General features: G+C 45.6%; 1 protein-coding gene across 4 annotated transcripts in view; it reads right to left on the bottom strand.

Moving 5' to 3' along the window:
• usp48 (ubiquitin specific peptidase 48) overlaps positions 1–18,682 on the bottom strand; it is a 198,459-nt gene that overhangs the window by 88,147 nt on the left and 91,630 nt on the right. For 2 of the 4 annotated variants that reach the window (XM_072478568.1, XM_072478565.1), the window contains exons 9-11: positions 10,925–11,104; positions 6,536–6,670; positions 4,719–4,868 (exon numbers count right to left, since the gene is read on the bottom strand). In XM_072478568.1, the coding sequence (XP_072334669.1) occupies positions 4,719–4,868; positions 6,536–6,670; positions 10,925–11,104 (465 nt within the window). The remainder of the gene's footprint in view (positions 1–4,718; positions 4,869–6,535; positions 6,671–10,924; positions 11,105–18,682) is intronic. The other 2 variants (XM_072478566.1, XM_072478567.1) reach the window with 2 other exon arrangements.

The raw sequence follows: 18,682 nt of genomic DNA, 5'->3' as shown, positions 1-18,682 counted from the left end.
CCACAGGCGGGAAGGTCGAGAACCAGAGAGTGAATGTCAAAAGAATCATCAGTAACAGGAGAACATTTTTTATTTTTTATTTATTTTAAACTGTGTGTTTAGTAACTGGAATGCACTGCCCGAGTGTGTGGAGGAAGCAGTTTCAATCATGGTTTTCAAAAAGGTATTGGATAATTATCTGAAGAGCAAGATATGGTCGGGATACAGGTAAAAGGAGGAGAAGTGGCAATAGCCAAGTTGCTCTTGCAGAGATACAGCACAGGCACAACAGGCAGAATGGCCTCCTTCTGTGCTAAACTGTTCTATAATTCAATAAGCTCCACTCAACCCTGACAATCCTTTGAGTTCAGTATAAGTGAGCAAATATCTCTCAGCTGATCTCTCAGTTTAGGATTCCTATCTGTTCCAGATGAGACTGTAGCTTCTTACATTCCCTTCTCCTACCTCACGATCACTTCGCACATATTTTAAAACAAAATTACAAATTTCATTCAGCACAGGTCTTCAATATGTTACTGCATAGTAGACTCACGACCAAGGCCAGAGTAGCAAAAGCAGAATGAATAGAAAGTTGGCAGTGCATTACGGATTAAAATTATTTACTCAAACTGGTGTAGGGTGGAGTGCGGTATTCCAAAGAGATCGCTGCTGGACTGTTGTAATTCATTAATTATACAAATGTCTTGGAATCAGGAATTAGACACACAATTTCACAATAAACAGACTCCAAATTTATGAGTTTAATTACGACTGAAGACAGGAAAATTACAAAACAACCTGAAATTATTTAGCAGTATTTCTATACAAGTGCTTCATAGAAATATTAATGCTAAATTTGATATTAAGCCAATTAAATTGATATTAAGGCAGAGCTTGGCCAAAGGTTTTGAGGAGGAGCGTTGGAAAGAGTGTAAGAAGTAAGAATTGACACACATTACTGTATTAATAAACTTGCAGAATAGTAATTTAACTCAGACACGAATAAATGTGAGATGTGCATTTTAGTTGGAGGAACAATTTAGCCACTTGCCCTTGGAAAATAGAGTGTGAAAAGGGCAGTTTGTGGAGCACAGACTCAGGTTGTTTAAAGCAGGAATGCAGGCAACAAAGCTATAGAAAGTGCAAAGTTCAGATGATCATTTCTAGACGGCTGATCGAAAACAGCAAGGGTGTTAAACTTGTATAGAACATCGTTACACAGCTGTGTGCAGTTATGGTCTCCAAATTATAAAAATAATTATAAGAGTATGGGGCGAAGACGAGCCGCATGCTGGCGCACCAGCTGCGGAAGCGGCCTGCGTCCAGGGAAATATTGAAGATCCGGACTGGGGCTGGGGATGTGGTGTCAGAGCCAGGGAAGATAAATGAGGCATTGAGAGAGTATTACCAGGGACTTTATGAGGTGGATCCGGGGGGAGGGGGGGGGGGGGGGGGGGGGACACATGGGGCGGTTTCTGGACGAGCTGGAATTTCCCCAGGTGGAGGAAGCAAAGAGGCAGGCGTTGGAGGAGCCCCTGGGGCTGACGGAGGCGGTAGATAGTATCAGGGTTATGAAGTCGGGGAAGACTCCTCGGCGAAATTTTATAAGGAATTTGGGGCGGACCTGGCACCACATCTGTTGCGGATGTATAATGAAGCACTGGAGACGGGAGGAGTTGCCTGAGACGATGCAGGCAGTAATCACACTAACCCAAAAAATGGGAAGGATCCGGTGGAGTGTGGGTCGTATAGACCCATATCACTATTGAACACGGATGTGAAAGTATTGGCTAAGTTGCTGGCGGGGAGGATGGTGGACTGTGTCTTGGGGGTGGTTGCAGAAGATCAAACAGGCTTTGTGAAAGGCAGGCAGCCCGCGAGTCATAAATGCTGTTAAATGTGGCGATGAATCCGTTGGTCTCTCTGGTACCAGAGGTGGTAGTGCCCATGGATGTGGAGAAGGCATTTGGTCGGGTGGAGTGGCGGTACTTGTTCGGGGTTTTGGGAAGGTTTGGGCTGGGATTTGTGGCATGGGTACGGTTGCTGTGTGTGGCACAATGGGCGAGGGTGAGGACGAATTAGATGAGATTGTGAAGCTTTGACTTACACAGGGGTACAAGGCAAGAGTGCCCGCTGTCGCCGCTATTGATTGCGCTGGCCATAGAGCCATTGGCGATGGCTCTCAGGGGGTCGTCAGAGTGGCGGGGAATAATGAGGGGACAGAGGGAGCATCGGGTGTCGCTCTGTGCTGATGACCTCTTGCGGTATGTTTCGGATCCGTTGGAGAGTATGGGAAGAATTATGGGCCTGTTGGGAGAGGTTTGGAGGGTTCTCGGGGTACAAACTGAATGTAGGGAAAAGCGAGGTAATCCTGGTGAATGAGCTGGCACAACAGGCTAATTTAGGGGGGGATGCGGTAGCGAGGGATAGGTTTACATATTTGGGGATTCAGGTAGTGAGGGAATGGACGGGGCTCCATAAGTATAACTTAACGAAGCTGGTGGAGGAGGCCAGGGTTGATCTTAGGAGGTGGGAAGGATCCAAGTGGTGAAAATGAATTTTCTGCCGTGGTTCTTGTCTATCTTTCAGGCTCTTCCTATCTTTATACCAAAGGCCTTTTTTCGCAAAGTGGACACAATCATCTCGGACTTTGTAAGGGCAGGGAAGGTGCCGAGGGTGGGGAGGACCCTGCTACAGAGGCAGCAGGGGGTGGTTGGCGTTGCCAAACTTGCTTCATTATTATTGGGCAGTAAATGTGGACATGGTGCGGTGGTGGTGGGAAGGAGGAGGAATCATGTAAGGCATCTAGTTTGAAGGCTATGGTGATGACAGCATTGCCAATGGCTCCGAGTAGGTACTCAGGGAGCCCAGTGGTGCAGTCCACGGTGAAGATATGGAATCAGCTGAGGAGGCATTTTAGGATGGAAGGGATGTCGGTGCTAATGCCGCTGTGCGAGAATCATGGGTTTGAGCTGGGGGGGATGGATAGTATATATAGGAGGTGGAGGGAAGTGGGGCTGGTCAAGGTGAGGGATTTGTATTTGGAGGAAGGGTTCGCCAGTCTGGAGGAGCTAAGGGAGAGTGGAGAGCTGGCATGGGGTTGTGAGTTCAGGTATCTACAGGTTAGGGACTTTGCACGAAAGGTCTGGAAGGGGTTCCCTAGATTGCCAGAATACACCCTGCTGGAGCGACTGCTGCTTCTGGATGTGGAAGGGGAGGGAAGAATTGGGGATATATATAAGCGGCTGGGGGAGCAGGGAGGCGAGCGGGTGGTGAAGATCAAGGAGAAATGGGAAGCGGAGTTGGGAATGGACATCAATTGGGGAGTATGAAGTGAGGCACTGCGAAGGGTAAACGGGACCTTCTCTTGTGCAAGAATGAGCCTGATACAGTTTAAGGTGGTGCACAGGGCGTATATGACTCGGGCGAGAATGAGTGGGTTCTTTCAGGGGGTAGCAGATGAGCCGAGAGGTGTGGGCGGGGGGGCGTGAAAGGGTAAGTAATCTGTTGTACAGTCTGTATAGTTGATTGTTTGGAAGTATGTTTCCTGGGATGTTTATTGGCTGTAATCTGCTTTGATACAGGTTTGTAATAAAATAGATTTAAAAAATAAATAAATAATTAATATGCAAGAAGGATTTACAAAGATGATTCGAGAATTGAGAGGGTACAACCATGAGTTTTTACTCTCGAGATCCAATAAAGGCCTTTAAAATAACTAAGTGCATTTGACAGGGTAAGCAGTAATATTTTCAAGGAGAGACTCCAAAAGTCAGGGTCATCAATATACATTAGAAACTGAACAGGACATGGGCAAGTCAATGCAGCTTCGAGAATTTTAAATCTTAGTGAGAAAGGCATAATTTAGCATTTATGTAATGAGGGCAACACAGGCAGAAACATCCTGATTCTCATACGTATGTGGTCCCCAGATGAAGAAATTTTATTCACTCTTTAATAAGTGAGCACTGTTAATGCCACTGTTATTCCTACTGTAAAGGATAGGCCATAATATAAAAAAGGAAGAATACTCATTTACAATCAAGTACTGACATTTTTCTCTAGTTATTTCTAGATATTCAAATGTATTTTTCAAAATTATCTTTGGAAGATTTGCTATTCATTTATTTTCTCCCCATTATTTTCTATCCTGATGTGTATAATCTAGCAGGACTGGTAGTCTTGTCTTATTACACCCAAGTGGGAATTAGTTTTGCAAGTGTGTGCGGTCAGGCGATTGTCACGGGCACCATCACAGCCAATTCCAATTTCAGCCTTCTACACACACCCACCTGCATGGGTCACTGGAAAGTAAATCAAAAATCAGGAAGAGGGCTGATGCTGCCCCTCCCTAACCGAGAACAATAATAACACAGATGAGCTCAGTGAGCTGCACCAGAAGCAAGTTTTCCGTTCACTTGTCCTTTTTTGTTCAGAAGACCATCAGGGTAATTTGGGAGCAAACAACTACTCTGTAAAATATTTATTTAAAACTTTAAATTATTTTTGTCAAGGAAACAATACGTTGAGAAGGACCCAGGTTGATTCTTATATTTTCAACTATTCTTGTAGGATCAAGAAACTTTACACCGATACTTCTACCTATGTCACCTACTCAGCATTTATCGACAGGTTTCCTGTACAAATATCACAGCAAGCTGAATGGTTGTCTTCAAAGAAAATTCTTTACACCGGTGTACATACAATAACTGAACTCCACCCTCTATTAATTTACAGACCTTCTTTAGCTGGTAACATGTTAAAGAGCTCTTGCACCTCCTCATGCTTGGCTTTGCCTTTATCCACACTCTGCTTCCGCATCTCAGCCATTTCCATGCACCACTCCTCAAATTTTTTGTTGTCACGTTCAACCATTTTTTGTAAATGCGCTGCAAAAAGGAAAGGAAAGTTCCTTAGGGACTGGGAAATAAAGGGGGCTTAATAATATAAGCCAACAAATCAAAAACTCCACGACAGATGCAGAATTTTCACCACGTTACAGACCCACAAGTTTATTGATTCTATGCCCAAGACATGAAGAGCAAAATTATTATAAGCAATCTCGTCTCAATTAATGGATGCTGTTAACAGCTATAAAGTTGTAGAAATCAGTCTAAAGGTAATCGGTACTGTCGTAGTCCAGACAGTATTTGTGGGTTCCTGGACCAGAGGTCATGCTTCTTCCAGCACTGAATGCCAAGTACCTTTAACACTATACTGCTTCAGATTAATTACCTGGGGAGTTGGTGGGAATGGTCGGGGGGTGGGAGGAGAGCGAAAGTAAAGCACATTGGGGAGGCACTCCACTGGTTCTCCAGCAACCATTTTCCTGAAGTGACAACATACCTTCCCAAATATAGGCTTTAGAAAACACACAAATGGCTGGATGTCATACAACATGCATGCCAGCACTCCCAACCAATGTCACGTTACAGCAAGGTACTTACTGCAAGCATTTCTCTCCCACAATTGTGGGTGCCCCTGCAGCACTGTAAATAACCTGTGCTGTAACTCTATGTCCGAGAGTCAGTGGTGCAATGCATGAATGGAGATCTGTCCTGCCCTAGGTGGTGGTTTTCTTCAATTCCAAACTACTTTCCAAAATTTACCAGTGAGGACACAAAAATACCAGTGATCCGAATATTGAATTACTAACAAATTTCAGGTGACTGTTCAAGCAGCACGTAATAGTAATTTACACACCTCAAAGTGCTGCGGTCAGCCCAGGACTATTAGCTTATTGCAATATCAAATCACCAACATTCAAATACATCAAATGTACAGTTCTGGTCACCACATTACAAAAAGGATGCAATTGCATTAGAGAAGATACAGAGGAGATATGAGGATGTTGCCAGAGAAAAGAGTGGAGAGGTTAGGGTTGTTTTCTTTGGAACACAGTAGGCGAGGGGAGGTGTACAGGGTTGTGAGGGGCCTGGATAAAGTGGATGGGAAGGTCCTGTTTCTCTTCGCAGAGAGGTCAGTGACCAGGGGCACCTATTTAAAATGATTGGTAGAAGGATTATAGGGAAGATATTTTCCACAAAATGTTCTAAATATCTGAAAAGGAAAACTGTGTCGTGAGGGTGGGGAGTGACAGTATGTCACACAATAAGTCGGATAGCCCTATTTTGTTATTATTTTCTTTATTTGTTTTTGGGATGTGGCTGTCTCTGGCTGGGCCAGCATTTATTGCCCATGCCTCTGGATATTTAAGAGTGAACCACATTGCTGTGGGTCGGGAGTCACATGTCGGCCAGACCAGGTAATGACAGATTTCCTTCCCTAAAGGATATTAGTGGACCAGATGAGTTTTTATGACCATTTACAATGGTTTTGTGGTCATCATTAACCTTTTAATTCCAGATTTTTAAAATTGAATTCAAATGTCACCATCTGCCCTGGTAGGATTTGAACCCAGATCCCCAGAGCATTACCCTGGGTCTCTGGATTACTAGTCAGCAACAATAACAGTATGCCACTGCCTCCCCTGCTGTAATGATTCTAGGAAAATTGTGGTGGGAGCAAATAAATTGAAAGGGAAATAGATGCTTACATGGAAGTTGAACAGTTATTTCCTTTTCCTGGTCTCCTTCCACTTTACGCCTGTACACCAACATATAGGCATTCCGTGAACAGTGAACACCTTTCACACATTTAGGTTTTCGTGTCTGGGACTTTGAAGGCTCTGCTAAAAAGTGCAAATCAAAACTGGAATATTAATACTGGCAAAAGGATTGAAGTATACAAAAAAGGACAGTATCACATCTTTAGGCATGCCAGGGATAAGATTAATGGTTAAGAGAATTCTGATGAATTTCAGTAAATAACGTGCTATAATGTTCTCACAACAATGTACATTTATTTCCTTATTTCCCCTTTATTTATTTTGCTGTTACACTTTTGATCCATGGGTGATTAATGGACACGTCTCTTTAAGGCAAGGGTATCTTCAATTCAAGCAGAATAAACCAGAAGTTGCAGACTTGTCGGCACCAGAGAGAGATAGACGAGATGGGACTGGGTTTGATTGAATGATTGGGCTAATTCATTGGCCACCAACCAAAGGGCCATAATCTGCCCAGTAACAGGGGGGTGATGGTGATTAGATCCTATCCCAGTGGAGTGCTTTACAGAGTCCCAAAGCGTTGCAGTTTGATCTTGACAGCACGGAGAAAGGACCTGCTACTCTCTCCTAAGTTTTTTTCTTCAGAAAAGCTGTGTGGGCTGTATTTCTGAATAGGCAGAGGACCTGGATGGACCTATTCACAGGAGAGACATTACAGGCTGTGCAAAGAAAGACCATGCACCTGCTAGATCTCTCCAGAAAGCCTACGAGTGCTGTATTTCTGAAACTACAGAGGTCTGAGTGCAAACCACGAACTGAAAGCAAAGATTGAAGAGAAGTAAGGTGCTGGAAACTATCTGAACCAAAGACTCTTTACCTTTTTAATTATGATTTTTTTACCCCTTTCCACTCCTCTGTGTTTGTCTGTTTTTTGTGTGCATGTAGAGGGTGAAAATAAGTTGAAGTGGGAAGAAGGTATGAGATAATGGTTAACCAGTTGTTTTTCATTCTACTTCTTGTTATAAATAAATTGTAACTGCGTTTACATTTACAAACCTGGTGACTGCAATTATTGGGCAGCCAAGGACCAAAGACTACAGATAATATTCTAAGAATTACTGGCTAATTCACTTGTGTTGCGACTTTGTGCACTAGCCCAGGGTGTCATAACAACAAAAAACAGTTATATTTGCATTATAAATGAGAAACATTCTAACAAGGTGTTCCAAATGGCAAAGTGCAAGCATTCAACTTTCTTCCATGGTTTCATTTGAAGACAGCAATTCATCTTAACCCCCTAGTGTAATGATGAGATCAGGAAAATAAGCAGAGTTTAACTATTTCTATTTCTCAGTTAGATGCTGTCCCTCTGCATGTTCCACAAGTACATATAACACACCCAGCTCTCCCTCACCACCCCATCTCTCCACTGCCTCTATATATTGTCAAGCAAGTTGTCAGACATTCAGTTGAGGATACACTGAAATTTCCTCAATTTAATCATTCAGAAGACTAATGCCATTGTCATCAGTCTATGATATAAACTCAGTTCCCTAATCAGACTCCACTCCCATCCCTGGTCTCAAGTGGACCACGGCTGTTCACAACCCCTGTGGGTCCACTTGACCCAGAGATAAGCTTTTGACTCCATTTCCTGACCATCACAAAAACTACCTATTTGTTCCTCCTTAACATAGTCTAGTTACACCTCTACCTTTTGCTACCTGCAGACTATTCAAATGTTATGCTGGATTGCCACCCCTCTACCATCCACGAAAAACTTAAATTCATCCAAAGCTCCACTGCACATACCTAGTCTCATTCACCCATCACCCTTCTGCTCGCTGATTGGCAATGGCGTACGACCAGCAACACCTCAGTTTTTAAATTCTCATTGCGCTCAAATCCTTCCATGGTCTCATTCTTCATCTTGAATATCCTCCAATCCTACACCTGTCCAAATACTCAGCGTTCCTCCAACTCAATCCTCTTGTACATCTCTCACTCCACCAGATAACTTCAGCCACTAGACCAAAGGTCTGGAATTTCCGCACTAAACCTCCCTTCTTCTCCGTCCTTTTCCAAGATGTTGTTCTTCTCCGGCCTTTTCCCAAGATGTTCTTAAAACTCGCTTCTTTGACCAAGTTTTTAGTCACCTGTTCTAATGTCTGCTCACAGGGCCCCAGTAAATTTTTGTTCCATTGTGCTCCTGTGAAGCAATTTTGGGACATTTTGTTACATTAATAGAACCACATTAATGTAAGTCTTTGAATCCGAGATCCTGCTTTTTTGTACAGCCTGCATAAAGAGGGAAGGGAAGGGAGGGAGGGAAAGGAAAAGGGAAGGAAGGAAGGCAGGGAGAGAGAGAGAAAGGAAGCGGAAGGAAGGGGGGGAGAGGGAGGGAAAGCAAAAGGGAGGGAGAGCAAAAGAGAGGGAGGGAAAGGAGGAAGGGAAAGGAAAAGGAAGGAAGGGAAAGCAAAAGCGAGGGAGGGAGGGAAAGGAAAAGGAAGGGAGGAAAAGGAAGGGATAAGGGAAAGGAAAAGGAACGGAGGAAGGGAGAGAGTGAGAGGAAAGGAGGAAGGGAGAGAGGAGGGAAAGGAAAGGCAGGAGGGGAAGGAAAGGGAGGAGGGGAAGGAAAGGAAGGAGGGGAAGGAAAGGAAGGAGGGGAAGGAAAGGAAGGAGGGGAAGGAAAGGAAGGAGGGGAAGGAAAGGAAGGGGGGGGAAGGAAAGGAAGGAGGGGAAAGAAAATGGGAAAATGAAATGGGGGGAAAGGAAGGGAGGGTGAGGAAAGGAACGGATAGAGGGAGGAAAAGGAAACGAGAGGGAAGAAATCAAATGGAAAGGAGGGAGGAAAGTGGGGGGAGGAAAAGGGAGGGAAAGGGACAGGGTGGAGAAGGGAAAGGAAAAGGAAGGCAAGGAAGAGGGAGAGGGAAAGGAAAGAAGATGCCATATGCTGTGTGAATCAAGAACTAAGATGTAGCACGAGTATTTTAAAATTAACAAATGGATTTCCAATTATTGCAAGAACAGCAGATTAAAGAATTGAGAAACTTTAAATAAGAAACAGATATGTTGAGACTAGAAGATCAAGAATGAAAACCCCCCAAATCCTTTACGAACTTGAACAAATACTCAAACACAAAATGTTATTGTACAATGAACATATGTTAATTTGTCATTATAATTGGCCTCAGCACCACTGGATTGAGGCGGAGGGCATAAAGCCATGATTTCGGTTTCCGATGGTTATCCAGCAATTCTCGTTGAAAGCGTAGTATGAAGGAATCAGTGGGGTATAATTCTGATACCATCATCAATATGGTCGTTGAATGGAGGAGGAGGAAAAGGAAGATGGCTATGGAAAAAGGGAAGAGAAAGAAAGAGCGCAGGGGAGGAGGATTCATACTATATGAACTAATTATTCTGGTCCAAAGCACCAGCTGACAGTTTAATCAGAATAGACAATGAACAAGAGCAAATTCTCAAACAGATCTATTGATTAAAATAAACCCAAATACTAAAATATCAGATTGTACCAAATTGGCATGGAACTCATGGAGGGCTAAGATTGTGTGTGAATTATTTCTTACATGACCCCACCGAAGGGTAGAGCAGGCTGGATACGAGGGAAACCGGAAAAGCCAGCCAACCAAAGCCACTCCCACACATCCGTGATTGTGGAATCATTAGCAGCTAGCATGAGCAAAAAACTATGAACAAGTCATTAGCCAATTCCCTCTGTGCACAACACACGAGTCACTATGATGGTAAAGGGGCAGAAAAAAGTTACATTTTTGTTGCAAATTAACAGATATTGCACCAAAGCAGCTATTCATAGTATATGTTTATTTCAACCCATAACTAGCACTTCTCAGTTACTGAGATTACAGCAGTACAATTAGCTTTACACCCAGCGGTGCAAATAACTATGCTGTTGATACAAAGTACATGCGGTTAACTTCTCTCTCATGGGCTCATCTATCATTGGAATTTGTGCATCAATACACTAGTTAAATGCCAATTGTTCATGCATATAAACTTGTTTGAGGTTTGAACGTGAATTGCACGGGAGCATTTTGCTGGCGGGAGGGGCATTGACGTTGGTTACCTGCCATGACCCTCCAGGTGCTGAGCTCACCACCTCAGCCATGACAAGAATAGATGTCAATGAGTCAGTGCTGGGCATCTCAGCGCACAGTTTCAAGCCACTGGCACATGCTTCTAAACAGATTGCCCGACTTCCCACCAAGTCAATGCAAGTCTGCAGCACTAAAAACCTCAAGGACCAAACATGCATCAAGGGGTGTCTCACTCTGAGTGCAAGCATATCTGTAAAACTTCTGAACGTGGCCCAACATCAAGCCACTGGTTGCTCACCAAGATCTTCCTCTATCCCCAACTGTAGCTTCTTCCCTTCCATTTTCTCAATCTCCTCATCATTAAATTTATACCAGTCGCCGGTCCTGTCATCTCGCACGTGTGCAATGTAATGGCCGGAATATGCACTCACCCCTCTGTGGATCAGCACCGCACTCAGTTCATAAACACAGCCAATATCTGGAGATGTACAGAAATGGAAGAAAGCATTTAACTGAGTGCATAAAGCCATTGGGGCAACAATTCTAACATTGACTAGCAAAATACTAATATTTTGCAGTTAAATAATATTTAACATGCAGTGGAAGAGGGATTTTGCAGTTACTTCCTTGTACAACACTACGCACAGCTAAAATACAAAATTGGCACAGAGGAAATAAGATGATGGTGCATCTGCCTTTAGGTTGTTAATTATGACCATAAATGTTACTAATGGGCAAGTCGCAGAACCTTGCATATCATCACATGTTCCACAAGCATACTCCAGATACAAATGGAAACATACTACATAGCAAGCTATACAACATGGCTCAGATAATCTGCAATACAAACAGTAAAACATTACATTTGAATTCTCAAGGACTGAGCACTCAACTGACCCACTTGTTGGTTCAATTACGACGGTAGATCTAGGAGTTTGGCTGCGAATCTCAAGTTCCTTAATCTCTATTTTCACTGATTGACATTGCTCACTTGATCTTATATCTTCTCACTATTGTTGGAATATTTACAGGATGATGCAGTTTGACTAAACAGCAAGCTTTAATTTGATGGATCTTGCGGTGCTCATTCATATCCTATAATATTATGCACAGCCCAATGGGAGGTGTAATGATGTACCTCAACATAGAATAGCCCAGGAGTCAACACTTGTTGACCTGAGCTTCAATGACACATTTATCAACAATTAATTGCCAATCCATTATTAAGCTCCTTATGGCCTTGTACAAACCGACCCTAAATCATAACAATTCATGCTTAAATCATTGTTTAAAGAGTATGTTCTGTCCAACATTTACACCTATTAACACATGTGGGCATCAATGAGATTCTATTATATTTACCTAACACTAGCTCTCCTGGGAATCTCTTATGATCGATAGAGGCAGCTTCACTATTTTTGCATTCTTATTTAATTCTTACTTCATTATATGTGCAGGTGGCATTTTTCAAAATAGAAGCGGGGGGGGGGGGGGGGGAAGAGAGAGAGAGAGAGAGAGAGAGAGAGAAAGAGGAGGAGGGGGAGAACCACGTGATGAGAGTGCAGGAATAGCAGCTTATCTGCAGGCTCTGGCGCTACACTTTAATCCTGTTTGCACAGCACATGCTTGCCTAATCTGGGAGTTAATATTCCATAGTATGCCCTAGATTTCACTGATTGATTGATTGATTTGATTTATTGTCACATGTACCGAGGTACAGTAGAAAGTGTAGTCCAGAGAGATTGTTCCATACATGGAAAAACATAGGCCGTACGAAAAATACACTATGTAAATACATAGACAGAGACATCTGTTGAAGCATATGGAGTGTAGTACGAGTGGAGAGATCAGTTCAGTCCATTAGAGGGCCATTCAGGAGTCTGGTAATAGTGGGGAAGAAGCTGTTTTTGAACCTGTTGTTGCATGTTCTCAGACTGTTGTATCGCCTGACCGTCTACTGAGGATTAATTTCCCGCAAAGAGGTCGGTCATGATATGCAGGCACACACACACACACAATGATATACAGACAAGCAGCTAATGGACACAGAGAACAGGGCATGACCAATAAGCAGGCAGGACACTCAGGGTATCGGACTATAAAAGACACAAGGCACTCACACTCCGCCTCTTTCCACTGATGAACATCTAGAGAGTAAGTCAAGGGTGTTGTTACAATCTCACACCTCCACCACGTGGCTAAGAGCTAGTCTGGTTCAGTCAGACAGAGTAACCACACTGAAGTTAGCAGAGAGTCGAACACACAGAGAACTGTGCTAACTGTGCTATTAGTTCAATACACCTGTTTGAACTAAATTCAAGTTCTGGAGTATGTTTCTGATCTAATCTGCATCCAGTTGCAGCCAGTATTAGACCAGTGTACCGAACACGACATGGTACCAGGAGACTACTAATTTAAGGTGACTTACCTCAGTCTGTTCCGTGACGACCAGTAAATGTATCCCGGCACCATGGAGAAGATTCAGGCTCCTCACCAGCTCAGGATCTCCGCCAATCTCAGTGCCAACATCGAAGCCTCAGACCCCGAGGGTGCGTCTGATGCAAGAAAGATCACGCGTCTCCTCTCAACAGCGGGTGATCAAGCCATCGAACTCTTCAACTCGTTTAACTTCACTGAAGGCCAGGGCAAGACAAGGTTTCCGACCATCCTGGACAAGTTCGATAGTCACTGTGAAGTGGACACCAATGAAATCTTCGAGCACTACATATTCAAACAACGTCTTCAAGGTAAAGATGAATCTTTCAATGCCTTCTTAACTAGCCTCCGCCTGCTAGCGCTGTCCTGCAACTTTGGTGATATTGCTGACTCCATGATTAGAGACCAAATCGTGTTTGGAGTTCACTCTGATCCTCAGAGAGCAGCTCTTAAAAATCAAGTATATGACCCTGCCAGTTGCGATTGAAACATGCACGCAAAAAATCGGCTGAAAATCAGAAACTTGCCTCCCACGAGGCAGTGAGTTTGCAGGCCATCTCCCGGATGCAGCGCCACAGCATTGAAGACAGCGGCCACCTCGCGCGCTTTTCCCGGAACCCCACACATGCGCGATGCAAACGGGATAACGAACGGCCGACACCCACACTGCGCAGGTGCAAACATCTGCTGACCGCACTCCGCATGTGCGACGACGTACAACACGTCATGACGCCGACGTCATGACGTGCCCGAACTGTGGCAACACCCACTTAAAGGGGCATTGCCCTGCAAGAGGCAGGCGATGTTTAAACTGCTTTGAGTCCCTCCATGCTAATAGTATCCGTCTCCGGGCTACCAGGGAAGCAAAGGCCAGAACATCTGCCTCTTTCTCCTCCTGGATTTCTAGGTCTTCTGACACCCTGAAAATCGCCACCTCTGGACTCAGCGCCTCCCTTGTTTTTAACACCGTGGACATGACGTCCGCAAACCCCTGCCAAAATCCCCTAAGCTTTGGACATGTCCAAAACATGTGGACATGGTTCGCTGGTCCTCCCACACATTTTGCGCACCTGTCCTCCACCCCAAAGAATCTGCTTATCCGGGCCACTGTCATGTGAGTCTGGTGAACAACCTTAAATTGTATCAGGCTGAGCCTGGCACACACATGTTGCAGACGCGTTGACTCTACTCAATGCGTCTGCCCATAGACCATCCTCCATCTTACCTCCCAGCTCCTCCTCCCACTTTCGCGTCAGCTCCTCGATCTGCGTCTCCTCCGACCCCATAAGCTCCTTATAAATGTCCAAGACGCTTCCTTCACCCACCCACCCTCCAGAAACTACCCTGTCCTGAATCCCCCTTAGTGGTAGGAGCGGGAAGGGTGAAACCCATTTACGAAGGAAGTCCCACACCTGCAGATACCTTAATTTGTTTCCCCGTGCCAACCCAAACTTTTCCTCCAACGCCCTCATACTCGGAAAGCTCCCCTTTATGAACATATCCCCCATCCTCTGAATCCCTGCTCTCCGCCATATCCGGAACCCCCCCAATCCATACTTCCCGGGGCAAAACGGTGATTATCACAGATTGGGGCCCAGACCGATGCTCCCACTGCTCCCACATGCCGCCTCCACTGGACCCAAGCTCTCAGGGCCGCCACCACCACTGGACAGGTGGAGTACATGCCGGCGGGAATGGCAGAGGCGGTTATCAACGCCCCAAACTGGTGCTCTGACATGAAGCCGCCTCCAAATGCACCCATACCGACCCCTCCCCCACCACCCACTTCCTGATCATGGCTATATTAGCCGCCCAGTAATAGTTGCTAAAATTTGACAGCGCCAGCCCACCCTCTCCCTGACCCCGCTCAAGCATTACGTTCCTTACTCGCGGGGTCTTGCCCGCCCAGACAAAGCCAGTGATCACCGTTGACCCGCTTAAAAAAGGACCGCGGAATAAAGATGGGGAGACACTGAAATACAAATAGGAATCTCGGGAGGACCCTCACCTTCACCGTTTGCACCCCCCCAGCCAACGGAAGCGCGTTCCATCTCCGAAAATCATCCTTCATTTGGTCCACCAGCCGGGCCAGATTCAATTTATGCAGCCGGTCCCATTCCCGCGCCACGCGGATGCCTAGGAACCTAAAGCTTCCCTTCACTAACCTAAACGGCAGCTCTCCCATTCACCTCTCCTGTCCCGTCGCCTTGACCCCAAACATCTCACTCTTTCCCACATTAAGCTTATACCCCGATAACCGGCCAAATTTACTTAGAGTCCTCATGATTTCTTCCATCCCCTCTATTGGGTCCGAAACGTACAGACGCAGGTCATCCGCATAACAGCGAAACCCTGTGCTCTCTCCTTCCCCCCCCCCCCCCCCCACCCACCCCCCCACCCCACCCCCCCACCCCCCCCCCCCACCCCCCCACCCCCCCCCCCCCCGGTCCAGTCCACTCCAGCCCCTCGAGGCTCTCAGAGCAATTGCCAACGGCTCTATAGCCAGCGCAAACAACAGTGGGGAGAGGGGGCATCCCTGTCGCGTCCCCGGTGCAGTCTAAAATAGTCCGATGTTGTCCTATTCGTCCGTACACTTGCCACAGGAGCCTGATACAGTAACCTGACCCAATCAATAAAGCCCCGCCCAAATCCGAACCGTCCCAGTATCTCCCACAGATAGTCCCATTCTACCCAATCAAAAGCCTTTTCTGCATCCATTGCGATCTCCACCTCCACCTCCCTACCTTCCGGGGGAATCATGATCACATTTAACAGCCTTCTTACATTGGCCACCAACCTCCTGCCATTAACAAACCCCTTCTGGTCCTCCCCAATAATATCCGGAACACTTGCCGTCTACATTCAACAGGGAGATCGGCCTGTAGGACCCACACAGCTCCGGGTTCTTGTCCCGCTTAAGAATCAGCAAAATCGTTGCCCGTGACATTGTCGGGGGCAACACCCCTCTTTCCCTTGCCTCATTGAACATCCTCAACAACACCGGGCCCAATATCCCAGAGAATTTTTTATAAAACTCCACTGGGTACCCGTCCGGACCCAGGGCCACACCCGTCTGCATGGCCTTCAAGCCATCCACTATCTCCTCCAGCCCGATTGGGGCCCCTAGCCCTTCTACCCGCTCCCCGTCCACCTTTGGGAAATTCAGCCCCTCCAAGAAGTGCCTCATCCCCTCCGGGCCTGTAGGGGGTTCCGACCTGTACAGCCTGCTGAAGAAATCCCTAAACGCCTTATTCACCCCTACTGAATCACCAACCAGGTTCCCAACTCCGTCCTTTACTTTCCCTATCTCCCTAGCTGCCTCCTTCTTCCTAAGCTGCTGTGCAAGCATTCTGCTGGCCTTCTCTCCATGTTCATAGATCGCCCCCCTTGCCTTTCTCAGCTACTCCACCACCCTCCCTGTGGTCAGCAAGCTAAACTCCGCCTGTAACCTCCGCCGTTCCCTTAAAAGCCCTGTCTGGCGACCTGATCTTTGAGTGGCCCTTGACCTGGCCTTTCAAAGGCGCTGCAAATGATGACCGCAGATATCATTAACAATATCAGAGTATTTGATGACAAACTCGGCTCGCTGACGCAGAATCAAAGTGCTCATGAGACCGAGCTCCAGAATTCTAATAAAAGGCTCGACGATATTCAAAACTGTTGCTTCCTTGTCTGAAGCTCGAACTCAATTCTTGGAAAACCAACTACATGTATGTCAGAACACTGGGAAGATTTGCAGAACTGAGGCCAGAGGAAGAATATCCGAGTCGTCGGTCTGATGGGAGGGGTGGAGGAGAAGTCCCTGGTTAAGGTTTTGAGAGCTTGCTAGCATGTTTCCTCAAGCTGTATGTGAAGGCTGGGCGTTTCAAGTTGGAAAGGGCGTACCAGATCCTACAATCAAAGCCCCAGGCCCATAATCGTTCACTTCCATAACTTCAAAGATCGTCAGAGGATTCTGGAAGGGGTGAGGCATGGGGGGACATGGCTCTATGAGGGGGCAGGGATCTCCTTTTACCAGGACTTCCGTAGTGCCACAGCTGAAGCATAGAGGCTTTGATTAAGTTAGAAAACAGCTCAAGGCAACTAGAGTGAATTATGCTTGTTTTAATCTGCGATCCTGAGGGTGACATCCAACAACTCCATTAACTCTTCGATAATTCAGCCAGTGCCTTGGTCTTCGTAAAGTCCATAGGAGGCATGGACTTGGACTGAACCTGCAGCTCAATGAAATTTGGACTTTCACCATTAGATTTTTTTTGGTCTGATTTTATATTGGGGTGCAGTCTCTGCCTCCCAGCACTGTGTTTCAGGGTTCTCCGTTCCCTTTGCTGGCCAATGGGATTTCTATTGTGGCCACCTCACGCCACAGGGAAACCTGAGGGTGGGGATAGGTCAGTGGAACGGAGAATCCCGCTGTCAGAGAATTCATCCCATTGTCATATATCCTGTCTATTGGGAGGTATTAACATTTGAGCAGGATACGGAATTTCTTATCCTCGAGAATCTCAGGGACTTTTATCCGTGGTAGCTGTGCCGCATGCTAATTATCCATATTTTTTTCTTATTGCATCTTTCTGATGGTAATACTGTTTGTGTAGTATCCTCTCTTTAATCATGAGTAGCGCCATTGCTGGGAGGTGAGTGGAAGGTTTAGGCCTTCCTGGGTGGGTCCAAAATGCAGAGGGGACATTTGGCTCCCATTCCTTTGTTTTTTTTTTCCATTTCTTTTTTGAGAGTTATGTCTCCTGATGGTAATGATAGCATGGTTGCAGGGTTTGCCTTACAGGTCCTCATTTGTATTAAGGAATGTCCCCTTAGAACTAATGTGGTGGTGACTTTTTAGTATTTTTGTTGTATTTGGTTACAATCCTGCAATGGTACAGACAGGTCTCTTATAAGAAAAAAGAACATTATAGGGATGTTATGGTGCCTCTGGTGTAACTTGAGATAGGGGAGAGCTGAACTCTACAAGTCAGGCCAGTCTGGAAATGTATTGACACGTATGGAGCACTTTGTCTCTACCCTCGAGCTTCCTACAGCTCTGGAGGATCAACGGTTGGTCCTTATTGCTTCTATCTCTAAAAGAGAGGTGGCTATGCCCATTAGGAAGCTCCAACCGAGCAAGGCCCCTGGGCCGGATGGCTTTAGGTGCAAATTTTACAGGCAATTAAAGTACATGCTAATAGACCCATTAATTGGTATGTACTGTCATTCATTTGAGGCAGATCTGCTACATTTACACTCTGGGAAGCAAATACTTCCCTGATTTTGAAGGTGGGCAAGACCCAGGAGGAAAATGCTTCCTCTCAGCCAATTTAATTTCGGAATGTTGATTTTAAATTGTTGTCTAAAGTGTCGGCATGACGTTTGAAGGGAATTCTCCCGCTCATCATTCGGGGTGACCAGACTGGGTTCATAAAAGGTCGACTTTCTAGCAATGATGTCAGAGGTTCACTGAATGTGATCTAATTTTCCAAAAGCGAGCGTTGGATGGGTTAGTTACTTCCCTAGATGCAGAGACAGCTTATGATAGGGTGTAATGGAATTGCTTGGTTTATACGTTGTGGAGATTTGGGCTGGAATAGAATGTGTTACGTGAATCCAGGTGTTGAATGATAGG

Source organism: Scyliorhinus torazame, chromosome 16, assembly GCF_047496885.1.
Source record: "Scyliorhinus torazame isolate Kashiwa2021f chromosome 16, sScyTor2.1, whole genome shotgun sequence".
Lineage (NCBI taxonomy): Eukaryota > Metazoa > Chordata > Chondrichthyes > Carcharhiniformes > Scyliorhinidae > Scyliorhinus > Scyliorhinus torazame.
Note: the sequence above shows the minus strand (reverse complement) of the source record. Positions and strands in the feature narration are given on the sequence as shown.